We start from the raw sequence: 16,690 nt of genomic DNA on the forward strand, positions 1-16,690 counted from the left end.
TTCGTATTGCGCATGGGCTTCGGCTCCATCCTCAGATTGTTTTTCGCCAGCAGGGAAAGATGGAGCGTAGTGGTAACTGTAAAGAAACCCATGTGTGTTGTATCTAAATAAGATAAGGCTGGAACGGATACAGGTAGCCAGGGAGGTGGGTGGGCGTGTATAGAGCTGCAGATCTACATGCCAAGAACAGATGCATACTGGTAAGTAGCATATTCCGTTCGAGGCATATGAGCTGCAGATAATACACTGTGCATAGATTATATAGCAGTACCCAACCCTAGCGGCGACCACCGGTATCCGTTGCGGTAGTTTGGAACAGTGTTTTGAGTACAGCCTGGCCCACAGTAGCTTGTTGCTTGGTTTGCACGTCTACACAGTAATGTTTTGTGAAAGTGTGCGGTGTTGATCATGTGGCTGCTTTGCATATGTCATCTAGTGGTATGTTTCCTAGAAAAGCCATAGAAACCCCTATCTTTCTTGTAGAGTGGGCTTTAGGGGGAACCAATAGCGTTCGTTTTGCTTTGTGGTATGCATTTTACAATCCACCTAGCTATCCCTGATTTAGAAATAGGGTTGCCTTTATGTGGTGGAGAGAAGTAGACAAATAGCTGTTTGGTTTTCCTGAAAGGATGTGGGCGTTGGATGTAGAAAGTAAAGCCCTTTTTACATCCAGTGTGTGTAACGCTCTTTCCGCAACAGTTTGAGGTTGTGAGAAAAAGACTGGTAATTCTACCGACTGGTTTAAATGGAATGGAGAAATTACTTTGGGTAGAAACTTTGGGTTGGTGCGGAGTACAACCTTGTTCTGATGCATTTGGAGAAAAGGTTCCTGTATAGTGAGTGCTTGTATTTCACTAACCCTTCTGAGGGAAGTGATGGCCACTAGAAAAGCGGTTTTCCATGTGAGAAATTGGAGCTCACATTTATGTAATGGTTCGAAAGAGGGTCCCATTAACCGTGTGAGAACTACATTCAAATTCCAGACCGGTGAGGGTGGTACTCTGGGTGGAATTACTCTTTTGAGGCCTTCCATGAAGGCCTTGATGGCAAGCACTCTGAAGAGTGATAGGTGCTGCCTGTTCTGTAAGTAAGCAGCAATGGCAGCGAGGTGTAACCTAATGGAAGTATATGCTAGGTTACACCTTTATAGGTGGAGTAGACATTTAAAGGATTGATTGTGTTGTTGTGGCAGTAAACAACAAATCTTTTCCACTTTGCAGTATAGCATGCCCTAGTAGTAGGGCGTCTAGCCTCCCTGATAATGTTCATGCAATCAGGGGGAAGGTTAAGGTATCCAAATTCTAGGACCTCAGGAGCCAGATCGCAAGGTTGAGCTGAGCTGGGTCCGGGTGCCTGATCTCTCCATGGTTCTGGGTTAGGAGGCATGGTGAGAGGTGTAGCTTTTGGTGTGGTACTACTGAGAGTTTCAGCAATGTGGTGTACCGCGGTTGTCTGGCCCATGTTGGAGCTACTAGGATCAGTGTTAGGGAATGCTGTTGTAGCTTTCGCACCAATAATGGAATTAGTGGGAGAGGTGGAAAAGCATATGCAAATTTGTTTGACCAGTTCACCCATATCGCATTGCCTTTGGACAATGGGTGTGGATATCTGGTGGCGAAGCTTGGGCATTTTCTGTTTTCGTGGGTGGCGAATAGGTCTATGTGTGGATGCCCCCACTTCTGAAAGGGTGAAGGGTGAATGGGTGAAGAACTTGTGGGTGAAGTTCCCACTCGTCGATCTGCTGCGTCTGTCTGCTGAGCAGATCTGCCACAGTGTTTTGGACTCCTGGGACGTGTTGGGCCAGGAGAAAGAATTTTTGTGGAATTGCCCATCTCCATATGCTCTGTGCTAGCTGAGAGAGCTGTGGAGAGTGTGTGCCCCCCTGCTTTTGAATGTAGTACATGGCAGTCATGTGGTCTGTGCGAATGAGGACTGCCTTGCCTGAAATCTGCGTCTGGAAGGATTTTAGGGCGAGGAAGATTGCTAGTAACTCCAGATGGTTGATGTGGAGTAACTTCTGTTGTGGCGTCCATGTGCCCTGTGCTGTGAGATGTAACAGATGAGCTCCCCAGCCGGAGAGCGATGCGTCTGTTGTGAGGATTATCTGTGGGACCGGGACCAGGAACGGTCGACCTCTGGAAAGGTTTGTGGTGTTCCATCACTGCAGAGAGCGATGGGTGCGACCGTCTACCAACACCAGATCTGCCAGTTGTCCCTGGGCCTGGTTCCACTGGCGCGCTAAGCACTCTTGGGAGTGGACGCATTTGGAGTCTTGCATGGGGCCATCATCCCTATCAGTTGCATAAACACTCTTGCTGGGAGAGTGTTGAGATATGAATTTTTGACGCAGAGCCTGTATCTTTGCAATCCCGGCAGGATTGGGATAGGCTATGGCTTTTGAGGTGTCTATGGTGGCACCGAGGTATTGTTTTGTGTGTGATGGTACCAGGTGGGATTTTTGATGGTTCACCATGAACCCTAGCTGGTGGAGTAGTTGGACTGTAGCGGCGGTATGTTGCACACATGGTTCGTAGGACGTGGCTTTTATTAGCCAATCGTCTAGATACGGGAAGACGTGAATGTGCTGTCTTCTGAGGTGTGCAGCCACTACTGCTAGGCACTTGGTGAATACCCTTAGTGCTGTTGTAACCCCGAACGGGAGCACCTTGAACTGGTAGTGTTGCCCGTCCAACACAAATCTGAGTTACTTTCTGTGAGACTGGTGTACTGGAATATGAAAGTATGCGTCTTTCAAGTCCAGAGTGGTGAGAAAATCGTTCTGGGAGAGAAGTGGGAGAACCTGTTGAAGGGTTACCATGTGAAAATGGTCTGAATGTATGTAAGTGTTTAGAGGTCTGAGATCTAAGATAGGTCGCAAAGTCTCGTCTGTCTTTGGAATCAGAAAGTACAGGGACCCCTAAATTTTGGTGATTTATGGGGACCTGCTCTATAGCTCCTTTTTGCAGGAGGGAGGTCACCTCCTGTTTTAGCAGTGCAGTATGTTCTTGAGACATAGGGCGGTGCCTGGGTGGAATGTTTGGGGAGGGCAGATTTTAGTTCTAAGGAATACCCTGACTGAAAAATTTGTGTCACCCATCTGTCTGAGGTGATTGTCTCCAAGACGTGAAGGAAATGTTGTATTCTGCCCCCGACCGGAGTGAAATGGTCTGGAGGGAGCCGGGGGAAAGTCATTGGGTAGCAGGTGTGGCAGAGCCTCTGCCCTTATTATTATTGCCTCTGTATCCGCCTCTTTTGATAACCCTTTGTGAAGGTAGATGGAGGAGGGGATTTGTAGGACATGGATGCACTATCCGAGGAGTAGCCTCTGCCCGTGCCTCGAAAGGAAGAGCGGCGAAAAGAGCGCCTAGGAGTGTGTGACTGTAGGGCTCCCATGGACTTCGCCGTGTCTGTATCTTTTTTCATCTTTGAGGGCTTCATCAACTTTTGGGCCAAATAGATGATCTTGGTCAAATGGGTGATTTAATATAGAGGCTTGTACCTCAGGTTTAAAACCTGAAACTCTGAGCCAGGCATGACGACGTAGAAGGACACTGGTGTTTATGGCCCTGGAGGCTGTATCTGCTGCATCTAGGGCACAGCGAATAGAGGTATTAGTAATTAGTTTTCCCTCTTGGATCAATTCATTGGCCCTGTTCTTATATTTTTCAGGGAGATGGTGCATGATGGTCTCTAACTCATCGTAATGTGCCCTGTCGTATCTGGCCAATAGCGCTTGCGTGTTGGCGATACGCCATATGTTGACGGCTTGTGACGCAGTGCACTTCCGACGCGTCTAGGAGCTTGGACTCTTTGTCAGGTGGTGGTGCTTCGCCTGACGCCTGAGAATTGGAGCGTTTCCTAGCTGTAGATACCACTAGGGAATCCAAAGGTGCAGGGCCTTTAATATATGAAGGGTCTGTGGGGGCGGCTTTGTATTTCTTCTCTATACAGGGGTTTAGGACCCTGGCCCTGACTGGGTCTTTAAAGACCTCCGGTGCATGTTTAATCACCCCTTTTAACATAGGTAGGATGGCAGTAGACCTATGAGCATCGTCAAAGGTGTCTAGGAAAAAATCCTCCTCCACTGGGTCAGTGTGTAACTCCACCCCGTGGTAGTGTGCCGCCCTTTGTAATAGGTGGTGAAAACCCAAGGAATCTTCAGGTGGGGATGGCCTAGATGGGTAAAGGCCATCCTGTGGGACATCTGGGATGTCCGGATTATTATAGTCGTCCCATGGGTCTGGAGATCCAGTAGGGGTGGGATCTTGTGGCACATCTGCTGGATCATAAAATGGGTCTCCTAAGTCGTCTGGGACAGGAGACAAGGTTGGGGAACGATGAGGCGGGGTGGAGAGGGTAGAGGTGGGGAGGGTGGAGGAGGAGGGGAAGGCACTCTGAAAGGAGAGGTAGCAGTGTCTTTCCTCTTTGGAGGTGGAGCTGGTTTGTCCAAGTGTCTCTTTTTTGTAGACAATGTCAAATGTCCCGTTTTTGGATCCTTGGTGAGTGTCTTTTGGAGAGGATCCGGTGTAAAAAGTTCTTGCGACACTGGTTGTTCGGTCGGCGCCAAAGTTTTCGGGGCCGACGGCTTTTTAGGATTGTCCAAGCCGTGCTTCTTTGGGACCTCCGATTTTTTGGTCGGCGCCGGAGAAGGCTTCGGCACGGGAGTGTCGGTGCCGAGGGCCTTGAGATGTTTGGTCGGCACCGGCAGGACAGGTTTCGACACCGAAGGCTTTGGTACTGGGTTTGGTGTGGAGATGGAGGCGGATCTTTTCTTCGGTGCCGAAGTGTGTTTTTCGGTACCGATGGTAGGCTGGCTCGAGCCCGAGCTGCCGGAAGGCTTAATAGGCTTCTTTACCGGGCCCGAAGGTGGGGTGTGAGAAGCAGTATCCTTGGTCTTGCCTAGGCCCGAAGGCGAAGGTGTGACCGAAGCCTTTTTGGGTGTCGGTGTGGGTGTGGGAGGGGGTATTGTACTCACGACCCTCTGCGCCGGGGTGATGTCCTCTACCTCTGAATCGTCGGCCTCGGAAGCACTGACGAGGTAGTCGTCCTCCTCTTCGATGTTCTGCTGTCCCGGAGCGTCGACGTCGTCCCCGAAGATGTCGACTGGAGCGGAGGTCGAGGAGTACGCCATATTGCGTCTAGCCTGTCGATCTCGAATAGTCTTTTTGGAGCAAAAAGACTTGCAGGCGGGACAGTCTCGAGCCTCGTGTTCAGGGGAGAGGCAGAGGTCCCACATCGAGGGCACTTCTTGAAAGGAGTTCTTTCCATCAGCCGAGACCGGAGCCGGAATAGGCCCGAAGGCCGCCGTCGACGACCGGAATCAAAGAAGTGCCGAAGAGAAGGTGATTAAGATGATTTATTATTTGAAGGATCTCGATGAGCGAGGATTTTGCGTCGATCGGTGAACTGGAAAGTTCGGAACCGGAGCGCGAAGTATTACATCCGAGCCCGATGGCGGAAAAAAACAATCTGAGGATGGAGCCGAAGCCCATGCGCAATAGGAACCAAGGGAGGAGTCACCGAACTCGTGACTTCCAAAGCCTTTCCAAGAGGAAAAACAAACTGCAAACATCCGGGCCCAACACCAGATGGCGAGCTATGCACAGTGTATAATCTGCAGCTCATATGCCTCGAACATATATATATCGCCGATCAATGAGGTCGCAAACTATTCAAGTTGGTGGTTGTCTGTTTATTTAAATGGCACCAGCGAGAGCGCCCTGGTATCATCATCGGCTGTAACGAGGGGCTGAACGACACAGAATCGGGAAAGTGGAAGCCCATTTGGGAAGCAATGGAAAGTGCCTGCTACCATAGAAGTGGGGTCTAACATGGATGCATGAACAGACAATGAGTCATAAAAAACACCGTATTGGCAATACCATCATGGCGATACACGCGGCATCCATGCTGGCCGAAGAAAGCAAGAAAGAACTTACCTGGATTGCAGCTCCTCCATTGGCCACAGATTCGACAATAACAACGAAGGTGACGAAATTTAAGCAAATCAGAGACTGTGTCCCATTTTTAACACAATGAAAGCACTGAAGAAGGCTCAAATGCCGAAATGCATTTGCTGTGTATTGCGTTATTAAATAAGCGAATTACCCCGTGAGTGCTCCTTACTTGTGGACTAAGTTGTTGTGTAATACGCGAGTCCTACCCTCGCGACTAAAGGATGCACCCTTTTCGGAGTTCAGCAGTGGCCTTGGTGGGAAACGTGTTAAGGATATATATATATATATATTTGCACACAATCTTCCTGGCCAGGAAGAAAAACGGGCCGCACTTCCAAAGTATCAGTTTCAATCCGTTTTATTTCATTACATCAGGGCCGTAGCAGAGCTAGATTTACGCGTTTCGATGCCGCCTGGCACCTTGCTCACGATCGACTCGCTCTCTGACAAAGTCTCCACCCAGGCTGTATTACAGCTTGGGTGGAGAACATGGAAAGTCCGCCTGACTGTTTGTCCGACCAAACATTCATGAGCACTCAGATTGCCCACCACTCCTCCCACTGCTCTGTGAGCAGAGCAGCCCTGCCCCGCAAAGCTGCAGCAGCACGAAAAATTAAAACAGCATTATCATTTTATTTTCCCTTTATTTACGTTGCTGAGAAGCAGTGAGGCGACGCTCCTCCGCCTTAGCGGTGGAGCCACTACGGATGACTCTAGATTTTTTTTTTTTAGTACAAACCTGAACAAGCACTCGAGAGGAATGAGTGATGGAGGCAAATTTAAACAGGCACTAACGATTACTGAGTAACGGGAACAGATTAATAAGTAGTTAGATTGTTTTTCAAATATCTTTATTGAGATTTTCATAAACATGAATAAGCGATGGGCAATAGAATGAACTCAACTGAATTTGAGTCATTACAAATCGATAGATATAAACAATCCCCATCATTTGCTTTGTCTTACGACTCGTCTGGTTCCTGAAATTAGAGATATAATAATGGTTCAATGACATATCATCGAAACCGCAAATGGCTTAAGTGACCTGTGGCTTGATGCCTACTGGCTGCTGAGATGAGCCCGCTGGCCTCTCCCGCCAACACCGTGAAAGCCTGGGAATGAACACTACCATCAGCTCTCAGTGGCAGGCCAGGAGTCCTCAGGAGCTCCCCCTATATGTACTATCGACAATGACTAACACGTGGTATTGTTACTTTATGACAATCGTCGAATAAAGCTTTCTTGACTTGGTATTGTTACTATTCATGGCTCACACTTGGTCTATGCCATTTCCTTCATCTTATACTCTAATATTTGCTGAAGAAACTACAAGTTATCCACAATCCGGCAGCACATTAACTCTCCGGCCCATCTTGTTTTGCTCATGCCAGTCGTCTCATCCTTCAACCGCACTGGCTACCGGATAAGCAACGGAGAACATTTAAATCTCTTGCATTGTGTACAGAACACGCTTTGACCATGCTCTACCAATCGGCTTTTCATCCTCAAGCACAGGGTGGGTGGTTGCAGACTGCCATGTATTCCACCAAGCTCTGGCATGTCCTACCTGGTGGGCTTGGACATGAGACATCCCTCCATAACTGCAGACCTCGCTCTTTCGTGAGGCTATGCCTTTTAACAAATAAGTAACCTCTTTGCTTCATTAGCCTGTTCATTCTTTCGTTTCTTGCTCACTTCATACAGCGCCAAAAGACCCATGGTGTTTGTGCGCTTTATAAATTAAGTGAACAGATCTTAATAGTGATGGGACAAGCCTGCGTAGTTGTGGAATGTCTTGACATATGGTGGGCATTCTGGTCATAATGCCATCCACAACGGTGTGCTGCTCGCATTGGCATATTGGCAGCAACTCCTGGCATATTGCTGTGAGGTGTTATTTAAACCATCCTTAATGTAATAATTGCACTAGCAGAGTATTGGCAATTCTTGCCATTTTTATTACATGATCACTGCTATCCATTGATACCCTCACAATTCATTCAACACCTCCAAAGCACTCACGGATTCAACTATCCATCCACCTAGAACTCACTGACTTTTCACATATTCAGGCACGGAGTTACTTATTCATACATTTGCTCCCATCCTACTAACTGCTGAAATATAATCACCGTTTCAGAATTCCGAAAGTCCCTGAAGACCTGGCTATTCAACGGAACCCTGCCGACGCATGGATACCCTCACTGATGACAAGAAGCGCTCTACAAATCTACTGATTGATTCACAGGTCACCACGTACATAAACTCGGTAATCAGTGAAGAATCATTTACATTTCTAAAATGGTCTCACCTATTGGCTTCGTCAAACTGTGTGAAGTATTTCTCTGACATCTGTTTCTACACTTCTGAATCTAGGGTCAGCTCCCAGTTCTCTGATGACTGGCTTGGATTGTTTAGATTCTAGGGGGACCACATATGCAAACTCTTCTCAATAGAATTGAGATATTCATTTTGGTAAAAGTATTGATATTTGCACCCCTTTGCTTCCTTCCACCAGAAACATACATTAATGCAAAACAAGTTATAAAGCAACTAAAACTGTGTGTGGTAACACCATTCCAATGTTTTTATATGTTGGTGCGTCTCTGACATTTTCCTTCTTGTGACTAATGGGGGAAACCTGGTCTCTTACTTCTCTACCCTATTACTGTTTCCAGAAGTGCACACAGGATTCCTCTCACCTTCAGATCGGACTTTCATGTTTACCTCATGTCTCATCTCAAGTTTTAACTGTCAGTAGCACCCCCATGTCTCTCAACTCCAGCTCTGAGTGTCGGGGAGCTGCATTGCTTCTGGCCTCCAGATCTGACGGTCATGGTTTCCTCATCTCTCTCATCTCCATTTCTGAGTGTCTGGGGTGCCCTCACATCGCTTACATCAGATTCGGACAATCAAGGGCCCCCAATGTCTCTCACCTCCTTCGACTGAACCACAGCGCCTCCAACGGACCAGCAGCTCTACCACCACCTCCCAGCGCCTAGAGACCCTTACAGGTGAATAGTCGCACTTTACAAACCAATGATAGGTTGATTGACTTCCACTTCTGACTGTCCAGGGGACCCCTCTCCCTTATTTCTTGCATCTCTGTTCACTTACTGTTCCCACCGACACAAGCAGGACTCCACTCACCTCAAGATCTGACACGGTCCTCCTTTGTTCAGCTTCCCGCGTATGCAGGTTCTCCAGCTCCTTTTTCAGTCGCTCCATGTGGCTGTGAAGTGTTTTCTGAAAGAACAGTTCACACATTAACATCCAGTAGCTGTCCTGTTCAATTAAACAGAAGAGGAGTCATTCGTGTTTATGTGCAGCTGCTCCCCTCAATTAGCCACCTTTGCTTTGTAAAGGCCGCAAATCGTGAAAGATGCAGATGCTTTTTGTACAAAGGTCAGTGGTAATGCGTTGATAGAGTGCGAAAACGTCTGCACTTTTAAAGCCAGGCTCTAACAGCCAGAGGTCAAAGTTCAGTAACCTTGTATAAAGAACTTTGGATTCTGGGATTTTAGACTCCTTTTTTACGTCGAGCCTAGCGGCAGCGCGCATGCACTGCACGCTATGCGAGACTGCTGTAGTAGAGTATGGGAGGGAAGCTGCGCCCACTCTCCTCCCATATTTTTCATTGGCTTGTGTCATGGTCTTTCGTAAATGTTGCCTTCAGATTTGTTAATAGGCTTGTTAGTCCCTACTTAGTACAGCCTTGTCTTCTTTTGTAACCTCCCATGGCAACTTGGCCCCTTTACTTCTGTTGTTACACGGGACCTGTTATTTAGTCTGTAAGCACTATTTACTTAATTGAGTTTCTCTCACTGCAGGCCGGACATGTGCTGCTTCAGCTTAAACCGTGTGTACTTTAAGCAGCACGGCCAACCCGTAACACGGACACCCGGCCTCAAACAATTTTACCCCGCATTATCTTGTGTGTTTCATATCCCCCCCCCCCCCCCCCTACAGTAAACTGGATTTGGAAATGAAAGGCAAATTAAGTCATGTGAATTTCAGGTAGCACAAAATCGTGTGCTAATGGGGTGAAGCGGATAACACATCTGTGTTACATGTCATCTGCACTAAGCCACCGGACGGGTGGTTTTCAAAAGCCTGTTGCATTAACAACACCACCAATACCAATACCAAAGAAATGAAAGAAATTTACATTTATATTGAGCACTAATACCTGGAGGTGTCTAGGCACAGCCAATACCACCACCAACAATACCAATACTGCCACCACCGCCAATACCGCCGCCACCACCAATACCACCACGCCACCAATACCGCCACAATACCACCGCCACCAATACCACCACCTCAGCGCCTTTCGCTCTCTAGTAATAGCAGGAGCACTGTACGAGGCCGGAGCTGCAGCTGAGACCATCTCTCCCTCGCTCCATGCCTGCCATAAAGCACAGCATGGACTGCACCAGGAGGTGAAGCCAGGGCCCTACTACAGCTGGAGTGTTTTATTAGGCCAAAGATAGCAATGACATTACGCAATGCCACACTACACACTCAAATCATGGAGAGGACAGGAAATAGCCCCCCCGCTCTTCCTCCTGAGCCGCAACAGTGTAATCACAGAGCAAAAGGTGTTGGAGGTCTTTGTTAGTGTTTATAGCTGTGATCATATGTAACTCTCACTTAACATTTTGTGTCTGTGTAATTTACAACACTTACACATCTTCAGGGCACTATTTATCACTACTTTGAAGACGTCGCAGGCCGGTCTCTTCCTCTGATATTTACAATCTAACAAGTGGTCGAGAAGGCCCTTTATTGCAATACAATAGGTCTCGCATTTGCTATTAAGCTATTAGTGTTGTAAATGACAATGCCTTTTATTCAGGTTTTAAAACCCAAAACATAAATAAAAGGCATTGCCATTAACAATGCCAATAGCTCAAACTCGATGGCGTGGTGAGCGTAGGACCCTCGTCTGGGCATACCCAGCCCAATTAGGGCAACAAGTAACATGCTAGTCTGTGCAGTGCAGCCAACGTGCAGAACCTGTTCAATGACCTGGAGGAGCACACCAAGCATCCCTCTGTAACAACATGCGACTACCATCCATGCCCGAGCTTGTTGCCATACAGCAGTGGTGGCAGCATACTGATGTTTGGAAATCCCTGGTCCTAAACAGACCTTTTTGTTTCAGGGTAGGTGTGTAAAGTTCCACTGAACTGTAACGCCACAACCATTGCCTGACACTCCGTGTGCTTGTCGACTGCATGTATGCATGTTGGATGTGTGGCAAATGAATGGTGGCAAGACTCATTAGGCGATGAGAGAGTGATTGCTGGGACCAGTGATCCAATTTTGATTGCTCGTGGTTCAGCCTGGCACATGATGCGGAGTCGTTACAGCTTCTCAGTGGAAGTATATTGCCTGCATTTCATTTACTGGATGATGGAGCACCAGACAATGACGTGAGGGAGGATGCAGACAGGGCTACATTTGGAAATTCTACAATGACTTTAGCAAGGGATTGGTGATTAGTCTTTCCAGGGCAGTGGTATTTGGGGGATGATAGGGGAGAAGGGGTGAGCAGATTATGTTAGAGATGAAGACATTTCTAGAGAAGGGCCATGTCTTTTGCTGTCCCCTGTTCCTACTTCAGCAGCTCTCTTGACACCCAGGTGCAGAACCCTCATGCTTTATTGTGCCGATGAGGTGGCTACTCCGGCTTGGAGCCAGCATCATCACTGCCAGCTGTGAGCGTGATCACCTTGCACAGAGGCCTTGAAGCCAGAAGAAGACATCAGAAAGGAAACCACTTCAAAGTGGCTGCACGACTTTAGAGCGAGGATCAACATTCCACCAACTGGCAAAGACCATGAAATGGGGGACCCAAACCACGCCACATTTTTCCAGTTCCAACTTCTTCTCGACCATGAAAGGGAGTGCTCTGTGGAGTACTCAAAGAGCTGCTGTGAGACCAGGGCTGGCATCTGCAGGACAGCCAGTCTCCCAGAGGTAAGGAGCCATCATCTGAAGTCTGCACCAGTTGCTAGAGAAGATGTGCGTCTGTATGAGGGATGTCCCTGACCCAACATGAGGACCCTATCTAGGAGGAGAAGCACAGCTGTGTGGAACATCCAGAAGAATCGGAGCGATGTTTGTGGGTATTCCCTCCGTGATTCATTAGGAAAGTACGTGAAGCAACATCTACTTTAAGTACCAGTGTACCGTCTGGCATCTGCCTGGGCATCCAGACAATGCAGTGAAGACCAATAGAAGGAAGATACAGCTGCCAAGAAACAGACCACTGCTGGCACCAGGGTACAGTCTCCGACTCGCTTTGAGAGGCCAGACCTTGGCAGCGACCCTGCTCCAACTGCTGGAGGAATCTGCCGAACCGCAATAACACTGGACAGCGCTCTGCATGGACAGGTACCACAAGGCTAAGCTTGACTGAGAGACTGGGTCTTGCCTCAAAACTGCACACTGAATTTCAGCAAGAAGCCACCACAAATTCCTTAGCAGGATTGTAAATCTTCCACACCGAGTAGGCCCATGAGCTTTACAATTGGTTGCAACAGAATTCCATATCTGTAGTGTTAAGTACTGTTGCATTATTAAAGTACTTCTTTTTTTACAAGTAAGTTGTTGCCCCCCTGAGAAGCCTGTGACTGCTCGCCCTTGCTACTCTGAGAGTCAAGTGCAGAAAGGGTGGCACATGGCCCAGTTTGCAGAGCCATAGTAGAACAAACCTCAGGCCAAAAGAGGCACTGTGACCCTGGCCACCATGGTTGTAGCCCAGTAATACCGGTTGTCCTGTGGACCTCCAGAAGGGATCTAACACGTGGCAAGAGTTAAACCTGTATCAAAAAGCATGGCCTGGGATGGGACGGCTAGACAGCACTTCGCAAGACATGCCTCATCTCTCTGCCAATTGTGGAACATAGTGAGGAGTCTCTGGGTAAGGTTCATGTGAGCTTCCACTCGAGGCCAACTCCTGCCCTAGCATACACCTCTTGTACTCTTGGACAGCAGCAGGAGACTCGGGCCCCAGAGAGGAATGTGCTGCACGCCACTCAACTGTACATAGTTAATACACCCTGTGCTGTGGCATAGCTAGCAAAGAGGCCAACTACCATATGTGGTACCATTGGCAGTCCAGGCTTTTCGAGTGCATTGTGGGACCTGTAGTTTTGCTTCCAACATAGGAAAATTGGGTTAAAAATTCCCAATGTGCAAGGCGCACTTAGCTAAAAAACAAAAGTGGTAACACTGTCAAACATGGCGCTGCTGTGTGTTAGATGGTTGGGGTGAGGGGTGGGACTGCAGTTACTGGTGTTTATAATGAGGTGTTTCTAAGCCAGGCTTGGCCCTTTGTCTCCCCCAGATTACTGCTTCAGAGAGGCTGCTTTCTTCCCATATTTTGCCCCAGTGCTGCCCGCTGTGAGCAGCAGAAGTTTACACAAAGGCTGTGACCAGAGGGCAGCCCGAGAAGGAGACTTCCAAACAACCCTACTTTGTTCTTGTTGCAGGTTCTTTGAGAGCAAGAAAGGGAGTGCTCTGTAGAGTGCCTGAGAGACTTCTGAGTAACCAGGGCCGGCGTCTGTCTTACAGCCTCCCAGAGGGGAGGGGGCAGCACCTGGAATCTGCATGTCCTGCCAGCAGCTCTGCCAGGGCCTAGCTGAGCAATGGAGGGAGTCTGCCTGGCCTTGCAAGAGTGGAGACTGTGGGGGGGGGGGGGGGGGGGGGGGGGCAGTGTGTTCAGGGCCTGATCAAGAGCCGGGGACACCAGGAGTGCCAGGGAGAAGCCAGAAGATCCCTGTGCTGTGGGGGTCTCCCGCTCTCTCTCTGCAGAGGCCTATGAACGCCTCAGTGCATCCACCCAAGGGCCCCAGGCAGGCTGCACCCACCTCGCTGTGTGTGTCCACCCAGGCCAGGCCGCCTCTGGCTTGCAATATCAGCCCAGGTCGGGGTTACCGCCGCGTTAATGAGCACCGCTGTGCAGTTTAAAGTGGTTTCTTTTTCCAAAAGACAAACACTGGGTCAGACAATACGTTGTTGTGTCTCTTGGGTTCTGTTGAGTCTGAACCCTTGTCTCCAACTACCCCCTGGGTGACCCATCTCTGCCCTGCGACCCCTTGAATAGGGGGGCGTCTGGTACCCTTATGTTTGGTACGTGTTTACTTTGGAATTCACAGAACAGGTGCCTGACACCGGTCTAGTCTCTCGCAGTTTTCGGGGTGTACAGCTCCTTCCACAGCACAGAGGGGGCGCGTCTCTAGCAGGAGGTCTGCAGGGCTCAGCATCAAAATCTATTTTCCGTTTCTCGAGAGGATGCGGGTTCTCTCTTCCTCGCCCCTCAAACACGCACCAGCTTTGTTTTCGATACATTTACAGGACGGAAACTAATAGTACCACATGTGAATCCAACAACATAGATTTTTGAGGCAGTTCCCTCCAAGTTTTTCAATGGTCTGCCCCGCTCCACTCCTCTTTCCTGCAGTGACTGAAACAGAAACGTTTAACGGGAGGCGGACTTTACACGTGAGGTAAAGAAGGTTTGTGAACCCGATGCCATGGGATGCCAGTGGGGCACACCTCTGTACCAGACCGGTGGCATACACAGCCTGTACTCTTGTTCAGCCTTCGGAATGGGAAGCGCCGAGATCGAGACATTTCACATACATAGCGTGTACTCTGGATTAAGGAGCACACAGACAGACCCGACTCCTGTCACAAACAGGAGACATATGCACCCTGTGCTCTTGGGCAGCCTGTGGAATGGGAGAAGCCACCACACCCCTTGCACAAACATGTAACAAACACCTGGTGCTCCTGGGCAGTCTGTGCAATAGGGAGCACACACAGGAGCCCTGTCTTTTCAGAAATCTGAGACATTTAAACCTTGTGCTCCGAGGCAGCCTGTGGAATGGGGCACACACGAGACTCCCAGTCCCATCACAAAGCCGGGGCATACACAGTCTGTAGTCCTGGGACAGCCGATGGAATGAGGAGCAAGGAAGGGGCCCCAGCCGGTCAGACACCGGTGGCAGACACCTGCGCAACCCTCTGCAGTAAACTCACCTTGTACTCCTGGGCAGCCTCCAGAATGGGGAGCACCGTGTGAGGCTTATGGTCACGTGACATGCTGCACACCACACAGATGGGTTTCAGGTCATCTTCACAGAACAGTTTCAGTTTCTCTTCGTGTTCTCTGCACAGGTTCTCTTCCCGGGGGCTCGCACTTGGGGGGTGAAGCTGTTTCAAGAGCTCCACCATGTTTCCCAAATGTCTGAAGGGCCTCAAGGTTTTGTTCTTAGAGGTTTCTCTGCACTGGGGACAGGGGAAGTCTGTCTGCAGCCCCTCCCAGCACCGAGTGATACAGGACAGACAGAAGGCATGTCCACACTCCACGGACACGGGGTCTGTGAAATACTCCAGACAGATGGAGCACGTGGCCTCCTCCTTCAGGCTCCGGAGCTGGTTTTCTGCAGCCATGATCCTGCAGAGGGGGGAAAGCGGAGTTCAGTTAAGTTTCTAACAGGGTGTAAAGTGGGTGGTTCCGTTCCCGCTTCCTTATAAACCCCACAGCACCTTTGTCCTTTAACTGACTGTTGACTCCGCAGGTGGAGCTCGGCTGGGAGGGAGTGTCTGCAGCTGAGGTGGGAAGGGAACCTTCTGAGCTGGGAGTGTCTGCTGCGGAGGTGGGAAGGGAACCTTCTGAGCTGGGAGTGTCTGCAGCTGAGGTGGGACAGGAACCTTCTGAGCTGGGAGTGTCTGCAGCTGAGGGGGGAAGGGAACCTTCTGAGCTGGGAGTGTCTGCTGCGGAGGTGGGAAGGGAACCTTCTGAGCTGGGAGTGTCTGCAGCTGAGGGGGGAAGGGAACCTTCTGAGCTGGGAGTGTCTGCAGCTGAGGTGGGACAGGAACCTTCTGAGCTGGGAGTGTCTGCAGCTGAGGTGGGACGGGAACCTTCTGAGCTGGGAGTGTCTGCAGCTGTGATGGGAAGGGAACCTTCTGAGCTGGGAGTGTCTGCAGCTGAGGGGGGAAGGGAACCTTCTGAGCTGGGAGTGTCTGCTGCGGAGGTGGGAAGGGAACCTTCTGAGCTGGGAGTGTCTGCTGCGGAGGTGGGAAGGGAACCTTCTGAGCTGGGAGTGTCTGCAGCTGAGGGGGGAAGGGAACCTTCTGAGCTGGGAGTGTCTGCAGCTGAGGTGGGACAGGAACCTTCTGAGCTGGGAGTGTCTGCAGCTGAGGTGGGACGGGAACCTTCTGAGCTGGGAGTGTCTGCAGCTGTAATGGGAAGGGAACCTTCTGAGCTGGGAGTGTCTGCAGCTGAGGGGGGAAGGGAACCTTCTGAGCTGGGAGTGTCTGCTGCGGAGGTGGGAAGGGAACCTTCTGAGCTGGGAGTGTCTGCTGCGGAGGTGGGAAGGGAACCTTCTGAGCTGGGAGTGTCTGCAGCTGAGGGGGGAAGGGAACCTTCTGAGCTGGGAGTGTCTGCAGCTGAGGGGGGAAGGGAACCTTCTGAGCTGGGAGTGTCTGCAGCTGAGGGGGGAAGGGAACCTTCTGAGCTGGGAGTGTCTGCAGCTGAGGGGGGAAGGGAACCTTCTGAGCTGGGAGTGTCTGCAGCTGAGGGGGGAAGGGAACCTTCTGAGCTGGGAGTGTCTGCAGCTGAGGTGGGACAGGAACCTTCTGAGCTGGGAGTGTCTGCTGCGGAGGTGGGAAGGGAACCTTCTGAGCTGGGAGTGTCTGCAGCTGAGGGGGGAAGG

General features: G+C 49.9%; 1 protein-coding gene across 1 annotated transcript in view; it reads right to left on the minus strand.

Moving 5' to 3' along the window:
• Positions 1-15,590, minus strand: part of LOC146869438 (E3 ubiquitin-protein ligase TRIM39-like) — a 179,142-nt gene extending 163,552 nt beyond the window's left edge. Inside the window, exons 1-3 of the mRNA XM_085599842.1 lie at positions 15,522-15,590; positions 15,012-15,429; positions 9,108-9,203 (exon numbers count right to left, since the gene is read on the minus strand). Coding sequence (XP_085455968.1) covers positions 9,108-9,203; positions 15,012-15,425 — 510 coding nt within the window. The 5' untranslated portion in view covers positions 15,426-15,429; positions 15,522-15,590. The remainder of the gene's footprint in view (positions 1-9,107; positions 9,204-15,011; positions 15,430-15,521) is intronic.
• Between the last annotated feature and the right edge of the window lie 1,100 nt (positions 15,591-16,690).

This window comes from Triturus cristatus, chromosome 1_1 (assembly GCF_964204655.1).
Source record: "Triturus cristatus chromosome 1_1, aTriCri1.1, whole genome shotgun sequence".
NCBI classification, from domain to species: domain Eukaryota; kingdom Metazoa; phylum Chordata; class Amphibia; order Caudata; family Salamandridae; genus Triturus; species Triturus cristatus.